The 20,491-nt window shown below is 37.7% G+C and overlaps 1 protein-coding gene across 1 annotated transcript in view; it reads right to left on the bottom strand.

Moving 5' to 3' along the window:
• PAX5 (paired box 5) overlaps positions 1-20,491 on the bottom strand; it is a 340,144-nt gene that overhangs the window by 47,485 nt on the left and 272,168 nt on the right. Inside the window, exon 7 of the mRNA XM_044679587.1 lies at positions 11,062-11,163. Within this exon, the coding sequence (XP_044535522.1) occupies positions 11,062-11,163 (102 nt within the window). The remainder of the gene's footprint in view (positions 1-11,061; positions 11,164-20,491) is intronic.

Raw genomic sequence — 20,491 nt, 5'->3', positions numbered from 1 at the left:
TTCTCCCCTCCAAAAATAGATACAAGATGTTCCTAAGCTGGACTTGGCCTGAAATTAACTGGCTCCCTGTAAAGCCCTCAGTAGCCTCTCTTCCCTACCAAAACAAAGAAGCCCTGGAAAATTCCAGTGCCCTGAGTCACTAGAGCAAACAAAGTAAGGCGCTGAGTAAGGGCTAAGATTTTCAGGGAGAGTCGCTATTAACTAACATGCCTCTTCCTCAGGTATTCAGTCCTCCACTTCCAGAATGAATTAGCACCAGTCTCCAAGTCCAAGTTCCCCATCCCAGGCACAGTAGAAAGAGAATTGATTCTGGAGTCAGGAAGGCCTGAGTTCAAATATGACCTCAACCATGAGAAGTGTGACCCTGGGCAGTTCACTTAAATGGTTTTTGCCTTAATTTCCCCATTTTACAAATGAGGAGTCAACCAGCAGTCAATTTTCTAAGCATTCCTCTTGCCTCCAACATCACCAGTCCCCAAGTTCAGGCTTCCCGTGTCTGTCTTCAATACTTGGTTCTGCTTGATCTTTTTAAGAACCTCCAAACAAAAAACCCCCAATGGATACTGGTTAGAGTACCTAGATGGCATACTGGATAGAGTATGGGCTTAGAATCAGGGAGACTCATTTTCATGAGATCAAATCCCACCTCTGACACTTATTAGCTATGTGACCTTAGGCAAGTCACTTAACCTTGTACCTTTATCTGTAAAATGAGTTGGAGAAGGAAATGGCAAACCACTCTGGTATCTTTGCCAAGAAAATCTCAAATGGGGTCATGAAGAGTCAAGCATGACTGGAAAATGACCGAACAACGACAAACTGGTTTGGGCAGCTCCTTCCAATAGGTACTCTGGTGGAACCTGCCCTATTTCCATTATCTGATTGCTCTGCATATTATGAATATCTTCCTTCATTAAAGCTGGTTTGCTTTACTTTGTCTCCACTGAGTCTAGTCTTGTTCTGTATTCTGTCTTGTATGGCCATGTCCCCTTCTTGCGCTGTCTTAGCATCCCTAACCTCACTCAGATGACATTAAGACACTCTAAATTTAGAGTTACTTGGTACACACTAATAGTCACTTTGTTTTATGTTGTTATTTTGGGACACTGATCTCAAAGGACTCCTCTTACTTACATGGGAATTGGGTTTTTGTGTGAATTACTTTATTGGTAATTCATCTTTACTTCTTTTATTCCCATATGTCACTGGTTTATTTCATTTTCCATAAGCTGAGCACCTTTAACTTCCCCTAAGAGTTACTACTTATCAATTCAGGTCAAATAAACAAACATTTGTTTATTAAATGTTTTTACACGCTATTAAGGGTTTAACTATGGGAAGGGAAGATCTGAGCCGAGTCTTGAAGGAAGCCAGGGAGTCTAGAAGGCAGAAGGGAGAAAGGAAAGTATTCAGGTAAGGAGCACAGCCAGTGCCAAGACATGGAGATAAGCGAGTCCTATCGATTGGCAGCAATTACAAGAGTGGGTGCTCAGTGGAGGATGTCCATATACCAATCTCTTTCTTCTGAGAAAAGGTGTGTCATGTAACCATTATTGTAAGGGGGGGAAAGATTCACAATACACATGCTTCTGTCGCAGAACATGCCTCATGTCATCCAAATGTCATCTTGCCTTGTTCCAGTTCCATGTAAAACAGTTTTGAGGCCCCTTCATATTTTGCTCAGCTGCATTTCTAATGAGTTAAAAATTAACCCCATGTGGCAGAACAAAGATTATATATACAATAGTATTACCAAAGGAATTCCTTTAGGAAAAAACACCTAAAATTGCCTGTCCACAAAGTTAAGGATCATAGACAGGAGGCACAAGCTAGAGGGGCCCTTGGGGATAATCTAGTCTAACCAGCTCAAAGAGATTGAATGCCTTGACTAAGGTTATCTAGAAACTTAAGTGATAGTCAGAATTCAAACCCAACTTCACTAATTCTATATTTAATGCTCTTTTACCCATATCACAATGCCTCTTAAGTAAAGGAAGTATCTTATTCTGTCTTGTTTTTCAATCAAGGAAGCCCTGGAAAACTTGATGTGTAGCGGGGAGCTTATCCCACCCAAAAGTTCTTTCAATACCACTCAGAAATTGGGCTGACATTTGTCATGATGAGAAAAATCCTGTAATTCCAACAAATAATTTAAGGTGAGGATAACTATCCCATTGGGTTCTCTGCTTGGATTATTAGCTTCCTATCTATGTTCTCTGATTCCATGGATGCATTTGTATTGCAACACCAGTGGCATGCTCTTGAATTTTTAAATAATAGTCATATGAGGTTAGTACCCCGGATGGGGGTAAAGGGCACATTCTCTTCGGCTCCATGGGATTACTCAAAAGATTCACTAAGACGGCAAATAGGTGCCCCTCCAAGGTCGCCTGTAGTTTGGTGGTTAAGACAAAGATTTTTCCCTCCAGGGATCCCTGGAAGCAGGAACATGAATATCTGAACAGCAGGCTCTTTCTCCTTTCCCTCCCTAGAGCCTGTACTCACTCACTTTGAACACCAGGGAAAAGACAGCCCATAGGGAGATTTAGAAAAAGGACACAGAACCTCCATAACATTCACAAAAGCCAAGATTAGGAAGAAGACCAGGGGAAGGAGAACAGTGTCAGCCCATTTTCTTGTCCGTGGGGTACTTCTGGTAACTTTTCCAGAACCAAAAAGAACTCCTTACTGATCTTGCCTGCTAGTTCATTCAAGGGGGATTTGGGGGTGTGGGAGAGGGAGAAAAGGTGAGGAAGAAGACAGCAAGAACTTAGAACCCAGGAATCCTAGTCTTAATCCATAGTTAATGCCATAACTTCATACTTGAGAGAGGAAAGAAGGGAACAATTGTTTATTAAATACTTACTATGTTTCAAACACTGTGATAAACACTTTTGAAAAATCCTATTCATTCCTTATGACAATATTGGGAAGTAAATGCCCATTATTCCCATTTTACAGTTGAAGAAACAGAGGCAAAAAGAGAAGTTCAAAGATCATGCTTCAGGTCTATGTAGATTCCTTCACCTACCCCACCTCCTGAAAATGGGGGGCAATTCAAATTCATCCATTTTCATTCATCAGCAAATCTTTATCAAGCACCTAGAGATCTAAGAATTTAGGTGAACCCTGGGAAGGCCAATCTGGCAAGGTTTTAATGGACAAGACAGGTGCATATTCTCATCTAGTTATGAAGCAAAAAATGTCAGTCTGTAGATCACTTCCCTTGTTCTTAATGAGGGCCGATGTACATAATTCACCCATGTGAGGATTGGACAGAGTTCCATCTGAGAGAGATGCTGCAGTACAACAGCATACATTTATCAATCTCTGCACCTGTCTATCATTTCTACCTCTCCAGACATTTCTGAAGCATCTGGCAAAGAGACATTCCAAAGGGAGGTGACAGCCAAGTCCCTATTACCCACAAGAAAGGATTGTGTCCCCCAAAGCAACAGATAATCCTCAAACTATTTCTATTTGGCACTGATATATATTTCTGTACTCACTTTTGTACTGTAACAGCTCTTTTTTTCATTGATTCAGGGATACCACCTCCCCACCTGCCCCAAATATAACAATTCCTACATTAAAAGCCTATAAATCAGATGCTTGTTTTGGTCTTTGATATTAGAATTATATTGGGATTCCTCTTCTGATATGTAATCATAGCACTTAAAACACATGGTATCCTATGAGAGGAAAAGAAAGGCATCTAAAAACCTTGACTTGAACCTCAGTTCTGCTTTGTTGCTCAGTAGGGTCTGACTCTTGGGGGCTCCATGGACCAACTGTCCATAGGGTTTTCTTCGAAAATACTGGAGGGGTTTGCTAATTCCTTCTTTAATGGATTAAGACAAACAGAGGTTGAGAAACTTGCCCAGGGTCACACAGCCATAGCAAGTGTCTGAATTTGGATGAACACGCATGTCTTCCTGACTCCAAGCTTACTGCTTTCTATCCACTGAGTCACTTAACTGCCTCTCAGGGAAACAGAAGTTAAGTGACTTGCCCATGGTCACAGAACTAGTAAGCATCTTGGGTCAAATCTGAACCTAGACCTCTATTTACTGAGCTACCTCAGATACTTATTAGCTATTTGATTTCATTCAATCTTTTGTTCTTCATTTTTCTCTTCTGCAATTATATTATACTCCTCCAATATAGTCTTTTTCTGATGCCTCATTAATAATAATAATAACTTGCATTTATATATGTATTTAAAATATATAATACTTTATATTATATATTTATGTGTGTACATAATATATAAATACATAAAATATGTATGTATATATGTATATAAAATATATATGTATGTATTACAACGTGATCCATTTCCTCACAAAAATACTGTGTTTTTATTATCCCCATTTTTATAGATGAAGAAACTGAGGCACAGAGAGACTAAATGACTATCCCAGGGTCACATAGCTAGTGTCCAACATAAGGTTTGAACTTAGGTCTTCCTGACTCCAAGTTCTGCACTGTGTCACCTCACTGCCTCCATGAAGCATGGAAGTAACGCTGAATTCTCAAGATCCATGTCTCAAGCACTCTCAGATCCTACTAAACTAGAAGGATTTTAAGAATGAGCTTGGCAACAAACTGTGAGTATCTTTTTTGTTTATAGGACCAAAATCGTCAGAAGGTTGAACATGATTTGGTGGAGGAGGAGGTCATAGTGGCTCATACATCTAAATCTATGAAGATTTAGAAAGTGATCTTCTTCCAGAGAAGGAATATCTCCATGGATGAAAATAATGGATCTTTGGAAGTGGGAAAGTCACAATTAGTCTTTTTTTTCAACTCTTACCTTCCAACTTAGAATAAATACTGTGTATTGGTTCCAAGGCAGAAGAGAAGTAAGAGTTAGGCAATGGGGATTAAATGACTTGCCCAGGGTCACACAGCTAGGAAGTTGAACCCAGGACTTCTTGGGTGACAGCAAGTGGTCACCTCACTTTTACCTGAAAACCACCAGAAAAGGGGGACCTACTTTTTTCCTGAGGCAGACTTTTCTACTTCTGGGTTACTCTAACTTTTAAGGAATTTTTCTGAGCCCCAGTCACAATTATTCTATTTATCTCACAGGGTTTTATCTGAGGATTAAATGAGATAATGATTATAAAGAGTGCATTTGTAACTGTCAAGTGCCAGAGGAACACAAGCCACACAACATCTCACAGTCAAGAGGGATCGCAGAGGCCATCTAATTCAATCTCTGACTCAATAAGAAATACCTAGACATGTGGTCAAAGCACATCGGTGGTCCAATGGATAGAGGACCAGGTCTGGAGTCAGGAAGGCTCATCTGCCTGAGTTGAAATATGCCTTCAGACATTTACTAGCTATGTGGTTCTAGATGTCACTTAACGCTATTTGTCTCAGTTTCCTCATCTGTAAAATGAACTGGAGAAGGAAATGACAAATCACTTCAGTATCTTTGCCAAGAAAACTCTAAATGGGGTCAAAAAGACTTGGACAACAACAACAAGTGGTCATCTCACTTTTATCTGAAGACCTCTAGAGAAGGGGGACCTACTTTTCTCTTGAGGTAGATTTTCCTACTTTCTAGTCATTCTAACTTTTAGGGAATTTTTCCTTACATAAATCTCTATAGTTGCCACCTATCACTCTAGTTCGGTTTTCAGAAGCCAAGTAGAAAAAGCTAAATTCCTCTCCTATGTGCCCATGCTTGAAATACTTGACGATTGCTATTATGCCTCCCTGGGTCTTCTCTTTTCTCAGTTGTGTATTGCCAGTTCCTTCAATCCATCTTCATGAGGTATGATCTTCATCAACCCTTTGGACCTTTTCTAAAGGCTCTCCAGTTTACATGTCCTTATTAAAATATGCTACCCAGAAATGAACAAAATAGTTCAGATATGGTAGGACCAGGGCAGAGAATGATGGGACTTAGTACCACCCATGTTCTCAATATTGTGAACCTTTTAATGCAGTCTAAGATTACATAACCTTTTTTTGGCTATCACATCTCAAGACACCTTTGACACATATTAACCTTGTAGTTAATTAAAAACTCCAGATCTTTTTCAGAAAAGTTGCTACCTAGTATTAGCCAGGTCACTCACTCCTACCCCACTCCATTTTATAGTTTTGAAGTTGATTTTTTGAACCCAGGTGTAAAATTTTACATTTATTCTTATTGAGATTCAGTACAGAGGGCAGCTAGGTGGTTCAGTGGGTAGAGAGTCAGACGTGAATCTAGACAATTCACTTAACTCCCATTGCTTAGCCCTTACCACTCTTCTCCCTTGAAACCAATACACAGTATTGATTCTAAGACAAAAGGTAAGGATTTAAAAAAAGATTTAGTCAGGAGCTCAGCAGTGGCTCAGTGGATAGAGAGCCAGTCCTGGAGATGGGAGGGCTTGGGTTCAAATCTGACCTAAGACACTTCCCAGCTGTGTGACTCTGGACAAGTCACTAGACTCCCATTGCCTAGCCCTTGCTACTTCTTCTGCTATAGAACCAATACTTAGTATTAATTTTAAGACAGATGGTAAGTATTTTTAAAAACAACAACAAAAACAGAAAACTGGAAAAGTGACAAAGTACTATTAGTCCCACTCATTCTATTAGGTAGTTTTTCTTTTTTTTTTTTAAGAATAAACTTTATGTGTGTGAATATATAATAGTGTTTCTAAGATGGAAGGTAAGGGTTAAAAAAAAAAGATTCAGTCCAATGGTCCAGCATTTCAAGATCTTTTTGAATCCTGATACTGTCACCCAACTTTGTGTCCATTGCAAATTGGATATGTATACCATTCTTGACTTTATCCATGGGACAGAGACAGAAATACAGCCAGAGACAAAGAGAAAGAGAGAGACATAGACTGCATATTCAGTCAATATTCAAATTGCAAGTATATCGTAGGCAATTTAAACAGAAGTATTATAAGCTTTTTTGAGAATAGGGTTTGGATTGTAGCTATTCTTTTATCTGAAGGTCTTGTTAGCTATGTGACCCTGGGCAAGTCACTTTATTGCCATTGCCTAACCCTTCCACTCTTCCACAGTATTGATTCTAAGACAGAAGGTAAGGGTTAAAAAAAACAACTTTATCCTCAGTGCCTAATTCAATGCCACAAAGTTGGGATAGACTCTTTGTGACCCCACTTGGGGTTTTCTTGGCAAAGATAATAAAGTGATTTGTCATTTCCTTCTCTGGCTCATTTTACAGATGAGAAAACTGAGGCAAACAGGGTGAAGTGACTTGCTTAGGGTCACACAGGTAATGTCTGAGGCTGGATTTGAACAAAAGTCTTCCTGATTCTAGGTTTGGTGCTCTCTTTACTCTTCCACTTAGCTATCTCTAGCTGCTTAATAAGTTGTCTGCTGAATGAATGTTGAAATGCTAAAAATTAGGAAACTTTCAAGCTTGTCATTTACAAGGTTAGACAGTCTAAATATCTGACCTAATGAGATTTTTTTATTCCTCTTTACTGTCCTTCTTCAGGCACTTAACACCATACCTAGAATATAATAGACACATAATATATTTGTTGATAAATGGATGAATGAATGAATGAATGACCTTGAGGTTTGTTAGAGAGGTGGTATGGAACAGAGGAAAGTCTGCTGACTCTGGAGGGGAAGGACCTGGGTTTAAATATCCCCTCTGTCATGAACAAATCACTTAATCTCCTTAGGTCTCAGTTTCCTCACCTATAAACTGAGAATGCTGAACTATATCGCTTCTGAAATCCCATTTGGCTCTAGCTCTTGATCCAAGGAAAAGACCAACTGAGATTATGGGCATGGACAGCCCATCCAGAAGCTCCATGTCTGATCCTAAGCAGAGCACCTTACTGAAATCAATGAGCATTTATTTAAACAGCCTACTATGTGCCAGGCACCATTCTGGGTCCTTGGAGGAAGAGAGTTGGGGACACAAACACACTGATGAAATCATCCTTGCTCTCAAGGCACAAGTCATTAACCACCCTTCTACAAACACACACACACACACACACACACACACACACACACACACACACACACACACACACACNTCTACAAACACACACACACACACACACACACACACACACACACACACACACACACACCTTCTAGCAGCAAGCCTCTTGAAATAAAAGTGGAAATCAAAGCATGAAAAATAGGTGGCACCATTAGGGGGCATTAAGACACAGCTGCCCACGCCTGCAGTGTCCTGGGTTATCCCTTGCCAAACTGTTTGCTTACCAACCTGCAGACCTGTGCTTAAGCTCCTCCAGGGGATCATTGCCATGGGGGTGCAGAGACACCAAGAACCTCGTTCAGAGCATTTCTGTTTCTGACACAGCTGTGGCACAGCAGGCTTATCATTAAAAATATGCACTTGTTCTAATCTTTAATTCCTCTAGCTCCAGTTAATGTTAAAAGAAGCTTCATATATTCTGAGAACTGTGTGGGCTCTGTCAAACTTAGAGTCATTTTTATAATCCTTCCTGTAATTAAGGCTGCAAGAAACTCAAATGGTTCAGAGTGCAGATTCCGTTTGGATAATCCTGTAAAAAGTTCAGGTGCTTCTCTGAACTAGATCAACCTTTTGTGTCTATAAAGCTGAGCTGAGAAAATCTTGTGAGCACTGGCCAGGCTTTCAAATTTTCCACGTGCCCCTGCTTCTGTTCATGGCAGGAAGGCAATGTGAATCACCTTGTATGTGTGTCAGAGCCCAGTGCTACTGATGTGAATCTCCTCTCTGCCCGCTCCCCCCTTCCTTCCTTTCTTCCTTCCTTCCTTCCCATGTAAACTTGGTTCACTGTAATGGTGCTTTATGTAGGGAAAAAAAGAAAAGGGAAGATTTGCCAGAAGCGGTGTCTAGGAATGTCAGCAATTACATTTCCCTGAATTTCACAAGATTCATTTTAAAATTGAACACAAGAATAGATGAGAAAACCCTTTGCCAAGTATATAGAGTTATGCAAATGTTAAGATCTTATTAGTGTTGAATATTTTGGTAACTCATCCTGGCAAAGATGCTATAGGCATGGAAATGTGATATGCAGTTACACTTTGGGAGAAATGGATTAAGAAGTGTTTATTTCTTTAATTACCCTTAATGTCCTTACCTTCCATCTTAGAACTAAGACTAATATTGATTCCAAGGCAGAAGGGTGGTAAAGGTGAGGCAACTGGGGTTAAGTGACTTGCCCAAGGTCACACAGCTAGGAAATGTGTGAGGTCACATTTGAACCCAGAGTCTGCCATCTCTAGGCCAAATTTGGCTCTCTATCCACAGAGCCACCAGGCTGCCCCAATAAATATTTATTAATTATCTACTATATGCCAAGCACTGTGCTAAGTGTTGGGGATACAAAAACAAAAATAAAACAGTCTCTGCCCTCAAGAAGCTTATATTCTATCAGGGGAGAAAATGTGTGTATATATTCCTCATGGAATCCTACATATTCTCTAAAACCAACCACCTATCAGCTAGTGAGGCAGAAAAGTATAGAATCAATGATTTCTCTTGTTGAATAGTTTTAAAGATGACTACGTAGAGAGAAATATGTGGATCATCATTTCTTCCTATATTCTCTTTCCTCGAATTCAAGGGAGGGTAGAAGAGAGAGGAGAATTAACAGAGTATATGTCATAATGGGCATCTAGGTTGCACAATAGATAGGGCACCAGACCTAGAATAAGGGAGACCTGAGTCCAAATCTGGACTTAGACACTGACTGTGTGACCCTATGCAAGTCACTTAACCTTATTTGCTTCAGTTTCCTCATCTTTAAAATGAGATAAAGAAGAAATGACAAACCACTCCAGTATCTTTGCCAAGAAAACCCAAAATGGGATCACAAAGAGTTAGGCACGACTGAACTGAAAGTAGAGCAATGACAATTATAGGGTCATAGATTAGGGCTGGAAGTAACCTTAAAGATCATCTAATGCAGACTTTTCATTTTATAGTTATGAAAACTGATGCTTAGGAAAGTCAAATGATTGCCCAACATCTCTGCTTTCAAAGATGCACAGATTATATACCTAAGCATAATAAAGTTGTTCTATTTCCCCCTCTCCACCAGCCTCAATCAAAAGAATCAACGTTTCCCTCTTTTCAAAAACCTTGAAATGTGGAAGAAAGGAAGCTAACAGAGCTGCATTTATTACCAAGAACAATGCCAATTGCAATAGGTATGAAGAGTTCATTAAGAAGAAATTCTTTTGATTCTATTGCCTTCCCTCTGTTAATTAATTTCTATTTATCCTGTATATAGCTAGCTTTGTATATAAATTGTTTGCATGTTGTTCCCCATTACATTGTAAATTCCTTGAGGGCAGGGGCTTTTTTTGCCTCTTTTTCAGTGTCTGGCTTAATAAACATTTGTTCATGGATCATGTCAAAATAAAATAAAATAATGTTAAAATAACAAGAATTTGTTATTGTTCAGTCACGTCTGACTTTTTGTGTCCCTCTGGACCATAGCATACCAATACCGTCCATGGGGTTTTCTTGGTAAAGATACTGGGATGGGTCACCATTTCTTTCTCCAGTGGATTAAGGCAAACCGAAGGTCACAGAGCTCCTAAGCGTCTGAACTCAGGTGTCCTTGACTCCAGGTCCAGTGCTCTGTCCACTGAGCCAGCTAGCTGCCTCCTAAAAACACTTAGGAATGGCTCTCTCTCTTGAACAAATCTTCACCAAGTCCTAATCAGTTCTAAAGCCCATTTAGACAACCAAAGAAGAAGAGGGCATTTCTAGCCATTCTAGTCATCCCTATTGGCTGCCCTGAAGAATTAGCAAAAAGTTCCTTATTGACTGAATAATTTGTTATTTGTAAATGCAAAGTGGAGGAAGCCACACTGTGTTGGATGGACAAGCTAGTATTTATTTTATAGATTGATTGATTGATTGATTGATTGATTGATTGATTTTCCCCTACAGATGCTCATGAGTTTACTTTGGACAATAGGGTAGATTTTTTTCCCCCACACGGATCTCTCTGTCGGCTGCCGGCCTCCATATATAACAACCAGAAAGCACTTTGCTTGCCTCAGAAAAGCTGCATTTTGAAAACTCACCAGGCACCATCCCTGTCAGAGTTGGAGCAGAGTAGCTGCCCTGTCCAGCAGGGGGGACGTGTGGAGGGTATCCTGGGAGGGTTGTGCTTGCCAAATCACGACCTGAAGAATCAAACCAACAAATCACCATGTGAGCATTTGCAACAACTCGGCATGTTTTTACATTTCCCCAAACACCCAGAACACAGGCCATGCATTTGTCATATCTGTACTGTGAATACCAACGTGGGCTCGCCACCCCCCAGCCCCCACCCTGCCTGGCGGGAGGAAAAGAGCCTTTTCTGTATAAGCATTGGCCAAGGAGCCAGAAAAGTCATTACGAGGAAAGAAACAGAATGAAAAAAGAAAAGAAAAGAAAATGAAAAATGCCTATCTGAACATCATCTGGGGGACTCGTCTGTGCAAGAGCGGTAGTGCTACCACTCCATGGGAGGGTCGGGGCTGCCCAATTTTAGGCAACATAAAAATAAAATGAAACCCCCAAAGTGAAACTGATCAGCTCTGAGGGGAAGCACCTACTGAGAGTAATCTCGCTGCCTTTTACATTAGACAGACGGAGACAGCGAAGGAGCGGCTACCTGTGAAATGTGTTCTCAAAATAACTGCTCTGTGCACAGCTGTGTGTGCACACTGCGCACATAGGTGCGCTTCTGTTAGCGTATGTAGACTGTGTCATGTGTGTACACACATGTCACTAAGCCATACACGTATATAGAATTCAGATATCACATATCTATTCATGTTGGTCTGGCTATATAGACCAGCTACACATACACACACACACTGTCAATTACATATTTATCCATTTATAATAATATTTATATTTATAATTCTACTTATACTTCTCACCTATGTTAATATATTCCATAACATACCTAAATTAAAAAGCATAATGTGTTCTATATTGTATAAGTACAACTTATGTATACAATGTGTACATATGTTTATACACGTATATGTAATTCAGAGATAATACATATATTCATGATGCTTTGGGGATGTAGGACACAGATGATCAATTATATATATATAGTAATTTTTGATAATATTAATATTTATAATAGTATTTATGCTTCTTAACCTATATTACATACATCAATTACAAATATTAATTTTCAATAATATTTATAATACTATTTCTGCTTCTTAACCTGTAATAATGTATTCATAATATATCTAAATTATAAGACATAATGCATTATATACATGTGTATTCCATGTATATATATACTGTGCATATATAATGTGTATATACATACACATATAAATATGACATATATACAGTGTGTGTATATATATGCATATATATATTTCAGATATAACATATATATTCATGATGCTTTGGGGATAAAGGGCCAGGTAGAAACAGATACACATATATTACATTTCAATAATATTATTTATAATAATTTATTTTATATATGCATAGTATACATAATTCATATGTGAGTGAATATATAATATAATAATATAATTTATAATAATATTTATATTTATTAACCTATAATAATGTATTCCATGATATATCTAAATTATAAAACATAATGTGTTTTATATTATATAAATACAACTTATATATACAATGTATATATATATGCACATATATGTAATTTAGTGATGCCTCAAATATGTAGGGCCAGCTAGACACAGACACACGTGTATTATATTAATTCATATGTAAAATTTCAATAATATTAATACTTATAATATTATTTATATTTTTCAACCTATACAAATTTATTCTATGATATATCTAGATTACAAAACATAATGTGTTCTATATGATATGAATATAACATATATACAATGGGCATATATATATGCACATATACATAATTCAGATATATATTCATGTTGATCTGGATATTTAGGCCAGCTAGACACATGCACATACATATGCTGATATATACATTGTCAATACATATACTAATTTATAATACTATTAATATTTATATTTTTAGCCTATATGAATATATTCTCTAATGAATATGCATTATAACATATAATGTGTTCTATGTACTATAAATATAACTAATGCATATAATGTATATACATATATACAATTCAGATTTAACATATATATATATATTTATATTGTTTTGGGTATATAGGCCACTTAGACACAGACACACATATACATTATATCAATGACATATATTAATTTATAATAATATTAATATTTATAGTACTATTTATACTTATTAACCCATATTAATGTATTCTCTAATGAATCTGTATTATACAATAGAATGTGTTCTACATAATATAAATATAACTTATCTATACAGTGTGTGTATATATCCACATATATATATAATTTAGATAGATAGATTCATACTATAAGCCAACTAGACACACCCACATATACATGGATATATATTTTATCAATTACATATATTAACTTATAATACTAATATTTATAATACTATTTATACTTAGCTTATATTAAAGTATTTGATAATTGATCTATATTATAAAATGTGTGTTTTATAAATGAAATTTATGTATACAATGTGTATAAATATATACACACAAATATGTCATTCAGATAGAACATACATATTTATGTTGGTCTGTACATGTAGGCCAGCTAGATAGACAGACAGACACACATATGCATACATCTAACACATATATACATTATATCAATTATATATTAACAAACTTCTTAATACTGATTCATAATAATATTAATACTTATACTATTAGTACTTATTAATATATATGTTAATGCATCCTATACTATATTTTCATTATAGAATATAATGTGTTTTATATAATATAAATATACCAGATATACATGTGTACATATAAACACATATATGGAATTCAGATATAACATATGTTCCTACTTGTAAAAGATCAGATTGTTCAGAGGATACTAATGTGAGTGAATAGACAAAAAGATCAGTGATGATAAATTTAAGGAAACGTATTCGAATCGCAAAAAATGTTCTTTAAACTTCTCCAAAGAAAATGAGATGAATTAATCATTGTTGCTACTGTCATTTTCTTGGCCAAACAAAGCATTTGATAGGCATTCTCCAATTGGAACCAGAAGAGTCATTTAATCCAACCCCCCTATTTTTAGGTGATAGATGTTTAATTGAATTGTTAAAATGAGAAATTTGAAATCTTGGTTGCTGAAGTGAATTGGCTGAGGTTACTGGAAGGGCTTAGACTAGAAACCAAGCCTACTCCCTTCCACCCCCTGCCCCATACCGCATATTAGTTATTATGGCATGAATATTTTGAGGGAAATTGAAGTTGTGTATCCCCATCTCCATTTTCCATCTGAAGCATAGAAACACAAAATTATCATGAAATAAACATGTCCTTTGCAGACTCAATTTGAATACACAACTGAAACATGTAGCTTCCAATTTGCACTATGCCTTTAAAAGACACTAAAAAAAAATCAATAACAACTAAGTATTCTCATATTGTTCAGTTTTAGGTCATTCATAGAATAATCTTTTAATAATAACTCAGAGGAGCTTCTGCTAAGGGAAAATTTCCCATCAAGTCAATGACAGCTTTGCCTTCCAAAAGATGTTCTCTATGTAGCCAAAGCCCTCAAACTGCTTGGAAAATGGTGGGCAGAAAAGAGTCTGAGAATGTGGTCCCAGGGTGCGGAACTCTCACTCATTGTCTGGATGCCTGCCTGCAGCAACAGCAGTAAGGAAAATGGAAATATCCAAACTATCTTTATTTTTACAGGTGACCCTGAAAACTGTTCTCTTTCAAAGCACAAGCTTTGTTTTCTGCAAGCTCTGTTTTCTGAAAGAAAATTGTCTTGATTCTTTATCCTCTGATATGAATCCAATTTGGTGGAATAAAAAGACTCCAAATACGTTTTAGAAACGATGAGTATTATTGATGCTTGGGAATTAATTAAAGCCCTCAGAAAAAGGAACTTAATACAGGGACTCTTAACCTGGGGTCTATGAAGTTGGCTTTTAAAAAGTATTTTGACAAGTCTTTCACTATAATGGGTTTCCTTTGTAATCCTACCTATTTTATTTTATGCATTTAAAAACATTATTCTGAGAATAGGCTTCACTCCACTGCCAAAAGGGTTCGTAGCACAAAAAAAGGTTAAAAAGCCCTACACAAATAGAAAGGGGCCCAGGGTTATAGAGATCTTACTTCTAGAGGACAAGAAAGCACTTTTGCAGACATTTGGAAACACTGAGAGACCTGAGGGACGATGCATCACTGAAATATGCAGAGTTCTGTGGCATCTTTCCACGGTGAGAATATACCATGACATCCTGATGTCACACAAACCCCTCGATACAGCAGCAAAATGCTGACTCCCAGTCATTGACCTCCTGGCTCCATTCTTCAAATACCTTTGATCTCTCAACCGGGGTAAGAACTTTAATTTCATTTCATTCAATTCTGACCCTTCCCCACCCTCTTCTCTTGAGCCTCAAATTTAAAAGAGGAGAGAGGGTGAACTTTGAAAGAAGTGACTTTCTACCTCTGTTCCTCTTGAAACAAGTCAGACATGATGGTCCACCAGCTCTGCTTTCTCCCCTCATGTAAAGGTAATCACCATAGGGAATGTACCTGTGACAAGCATTCTTATATACCCTAATCCCTATTACACATGATTACTGTTGTGGCCACTATCACCAGCAATGTTGACAGAGATGAAAATAATGAGATTAGCTAAGCACCAATGATGTACTAGAGCTATCCTTTAAGAATGCATAATTAGACATGATCTCTGATAGAAGGACTTTCCTGGTGCATGGGAAAAATACCACAGACCCATGGAAACAACAGAACATGTAGGATTGCCCAGGATCACAGAGCCTCCGACTTGGGACCTCAAAGGCCATTAGAAACCAAGCCTGAGTAAGACTCCCCTCTACCCTGTTCCCAACAAATAATCATCCAGTCTTTGCTCAAGGGAAGAAGAGCCCATGATTTTCCAAGGCAGCCAATTCCCCTTCTGGGCAGTTATAGAAAGTTTTTCCCAATGTCTATTCCCAAAATTGTCTCTCTGAAATTTTTATCTATTGCTTCTGGTTCTGTCCACGGGGGCCAATTATAGCCAATCTAAAATCTCTTTTACATGAGAACCCCTAAAATATCTGGTTATTGTTATTATGTACCCCATGAGTAATTTTTTTACATTTCCCAATTCCTTTGACTGCTACTCATATTACACATTTTCAGGTACACTTCCTTTGCCAACCTGGAGACCCTTTACACAATATTTTCCATCTTATCAGTGACCTTCCTAAAATAGAGCATTCAGGCATGTTCAACTCTCTTTGGGGAGTTTTCTTGGTAAAGACATTGGAGTGGTTTGCCATTTTCTTCTCCAGCTCATTTTATAGATTCAGAAATTGAGACAAACGGGATGAAGTGACTTGCCCACAGTCAAACAGCTAGTAAGGTTCTGAGGCCAGATTTGAACTCAAGAAGATGAGTTTCCCTGACTCCAGGCTCAGCACTCTAACTATAGGGCCACTTGACAATCCTTTGATTCACCTAAATTTTCAGTCTCAGAGTCATCCTCAACTCTTCTGTTTCTCACATCCTTCACACCCAATCAATTGCCAAATCTTATCTATAATCTACCTCCAAGATATACGCTCCTAACTATCCACTCACACAGCCACCACCTCAATTCAGATCCTTGTCATCCCCACTCTGGACTGCTGCAATGGCCTTTTAATTGGTATATCTATTTCCAGCCTTATTATTTTCCAATCCATGCATCACCACAGCTGCCAAATTGATCTTCCTGAATCACGTATCTATTCATATCACCTCCCTGGTCAAAGAGTTATATTTATGGCCTCTAGGGTCAAATATAAGTTCCTCTGGTTTTTAAAGCCAAAGGATTTACAGCATGGCTCCAACTCATATTTCTAGACTTTTTGTCCATTATCTTCTTTCACATACTCTACTGGCCAGACAAATCTAACTGCCTACTCTTCCTCAGGACTTTTTATTTCCCCTCTCCTTCCATACCTTTGCACAGCTTATCTTCCGTGTCTGGAATGCACTTCCTCCTCACCTCTACTTCAGAGATTTCCTAGTTTCCTTCAAAACTCAGGAGCACTCAAGTACCACCTTCTATAGGAAACCTTATAAGATTTCCCCATTCCTACCCAGTGCCCTCCCCTCAAAATTACTTGATTTAAAAAATCTAATTTTCTACATAGATTTTGTTTCTCCTCTCCAAAAGGTAGGCTCCTTGAGGGCAGGAGTGTATCATTTTTGTCTTTGTGCCAAAGGCACCCAGTACGGTGACTGGCTTACAGAAAGTACTTCAAAAATCCTTGTTGATTTGAACTGAAATGAAAACTCTAGAGACCAAAAACAACTAATGGAACTTAGATATTAAATGAAACTCACTTGGCAAAGTGGAGTATGAATTGGAAAAGCATTTTGCCAAATAATTTCTGGCAGCTAAAACTCTCCATGGGCACCAAACATGAAAAACAGCTTTGGTACAAATTGATGACACACATCAGGAAATTCCCTAGGGTGTCATGGAACCAAAAGGAAATCAGGCCAAGATGCTTGCTCTTCTCTGTCTTTCCTTCTGAACACACATCCGGTGTTCTCTTTAGCCAGCAGAATACATGTTTCTGCATGTCCAATCATTCATCTTTCCCCAGGGATTTGTTTCTTGCAATGATATGTTAATAATACCAGTATAAGCCAATCACAAACATTTCCAGTGAAACTTCCTTAGAATATCATTCCTATTTGTAGCATCATTTGTCCATAAGAAAATATCTCATAGCATAATAGTAATTATAATATCTGTCATTAACATATCCCCCCTTAAGGTTAGCCAGGTGCTTTCCATACTTTATTTCTTATGATCCTTATAACAATATTGTGAGGTGGGTGCTATTCTTCTCCCTGCTTTGTAAATAAGGAAACTGAGATTCAAAAGTTAAGTTACCCATCTCAGTGTCACACAATGAGGACCTGGCAGATACAGGATTCAAACCATGATCTATCCTGATTCTGAATCTGCTGGGTTTTTCCACTTTGCCCCACTGTTCTAATAGTAATGATACTTCCCCTTGATGATATCCCAGGAGTTATTGTGCTATTCTTTATCCAGTACGGGTCTCAATTTCCTGATCTAATTTTTAAAATGACCAATGGAATTAATTTCAAACAAAAAGGATCATATTATAGACAGAGATTGCACAGTGTAATAAGTAGAGTACCACTCGGATCAGAAAGACCTGGCTTCAAAATCTCTGATACATACTAATGATGTGACCTTGGTACCTTGGACAACTCCTCAGAAACTACCTACTACATCATACTCCTGCATTCTGTGACAGTGAAGGAGTTTCTCACAGTGGTTGTTCCCTATAATAATAAACTCAACTGTTTTTAAAAAAATATTTTAATAAACCTTAATTCTTGTTAGTATTTTCTCATGACCAAATCTCTGCTAGATTCTCAAAGAGCAAAGCTAAAGCAGGCACCATAATTTCTCTCAGGAAGTTTACAACTTTAATAGGGGTGAGAGAAGAATAACAATCCTGGCTTTATTGATTTCATAGCCTCAATCTAAAGTTGGAAAGAAAACTTGAGGTCATTTAGTCAAACTCCCTTATTTTACATAATGAAATTTAAAACTCACTGAGGTTAAGTGATTTGTCTATGTTTGAGTTTAATAATAAGGTGACAAGGTGGATAGAGTGCTGGACCTGGAATAAGGAAGATTCATCTTCTTGAGTTCAAATCTGGACTCAGATACTTACTAGCCTGTGTGAGCCTGGGAAAGTCCCTTAATGTTGTCTGCCTCAGTTTCCTCATCTGTAAAATGAGCTGGAGAAGGAAATGGCAAATGACTCCAGGATCTTTGCCAAGAAAATCTCACCGAGTCAAACATGACTGAAACAATTGAATGCATTATTATTAATGATAATAATAATATTCCCTAATAGAGGAGGAAGAATAATAGTCTAGTCTTATTGATTTCACAGGACCATAGATTTAGAGCTAGGAACTTATTAAAGATCATCTCTCACATTACAGATGAGAATACTGAGACCCACTGAGGATATGTGACTTGTCTAAGGTACCATGGGTAGTAAATGTCAGAAGCAGAATTAGAAACCCAGGTTCTAATCTCATCTAATCCCTTTTTCTGAAAAGGGAACAAATAGGGTCAGTTACTTAAGTTAGATCCATAGTCTGTGCAGGTGCTCATTTTTCATGGTGGTGGTGGGTCTCTGATGACTAAGCTTTGAGATCCTTGAATGACCTGGACATTTAACCTGCACAACACATGAGTTCTAGCTATTGTTGGATCCCAACCCAATAGGAGGCAGGGAGGCAGCATCCTATGAAATGATTTTAAGGGACTATAAACATCCTTAGGAAGCTGCTAACCAAATAAGTATCTAAAATAGAAGTTCTTAACAGAGTCCATAGATAGATTTCAAGGGGCTCATGAGCTTGGATGAGTAAAAGGGAAAAAAAAGAATTCAGTCAGTTATTTTTTCAGTCATGTCCAATTCTGGAGTTTTCTTAGTGAAGATACTGGAGTAGATTGCCATTCCATTCTCCAGCTCATTTTCTAGAGGAGGAAACTAAGGCAAACAGGGTTTGGTTAAGTGACTTGCCCAAGGTCATACAAGTATTAAGTGTTTGAGGACAGATTAGAACTTATGAAGATGAATTTTTCTGGTCCCAGGTCACTGCGCCACCTAGTTGCAAATATATGTGCACATATATATCTATAAATACACATACATTACTACATGTGTGTATACATTCTTATTTTCACTAGTCACAAACAAAAATGTAGCATTTCCTAAAATTATGCATTTTTAAACAGAACATTATTCTGAGAAGGGGTTTAAAGGCTTTACCAAAGGGGTCCATGAAACAAAAAAATGATAAAGAATCTCTGATTTAGAGGCAGATAGGTGACATGGTTGCTAAAGTGCTGGACCCAGAGTCAAGAAGATTTGAATTCAATTTCTGCCTCAAATATTTTACTAGCTGTGTGACTCCATCTTTTGTTTTTGTTTTTTTGGCGAGACATTTCTCCGTCAACATCTTTTATACCACTTACATTGCATTATTCCTCTCAAGTTATCCAGCTGCAGTGGTTTCCTATCACCTCCAAAATTAAAATAGAAGTTCTTCCATTTAGCTTTTTTTTCTTTTTAGAGGCAAATGCAATTAAGTGACTTGTTCAGGGTCACACATTTAGTTAAAAGTCTAAGGCTAGCTCTGTTTAGGTTTTAATACCTTCTACAACCTTGCCCGCATCCTATCTTTTTGACCTCATTGCACAAGACTTCTTTTTTTGCACTTGGAAACCCAGTCAAACAGGGCTTTTCTCTGTTCCTCTCACTTCACATGATATCTGTCTAGTTTTCCACTTGTCATCCCCTATGCATGGAATGAATTTCCTCCT

This window comes from Gracilinanus agilis, chromosome 1 (genome assembly GCF_016433145.1).
Source record: "Gracilinanus agilis isolate LMUSP501 chromosome 1, AgileGrace, whole genome shotgun sequence".
NCBI classification, from domain to species: Eukaryota; Metazoa; Chordata; class Mammalia; order Didelphimorphia; family Didelphidae; genus Gracilinanus; species Gracilinanus agilis.
The sequence above is the reverse complement of the archived record's forward strand: the minus strand, read 5'-3'. Positions and strand labels throughout refer to the sequence as shown.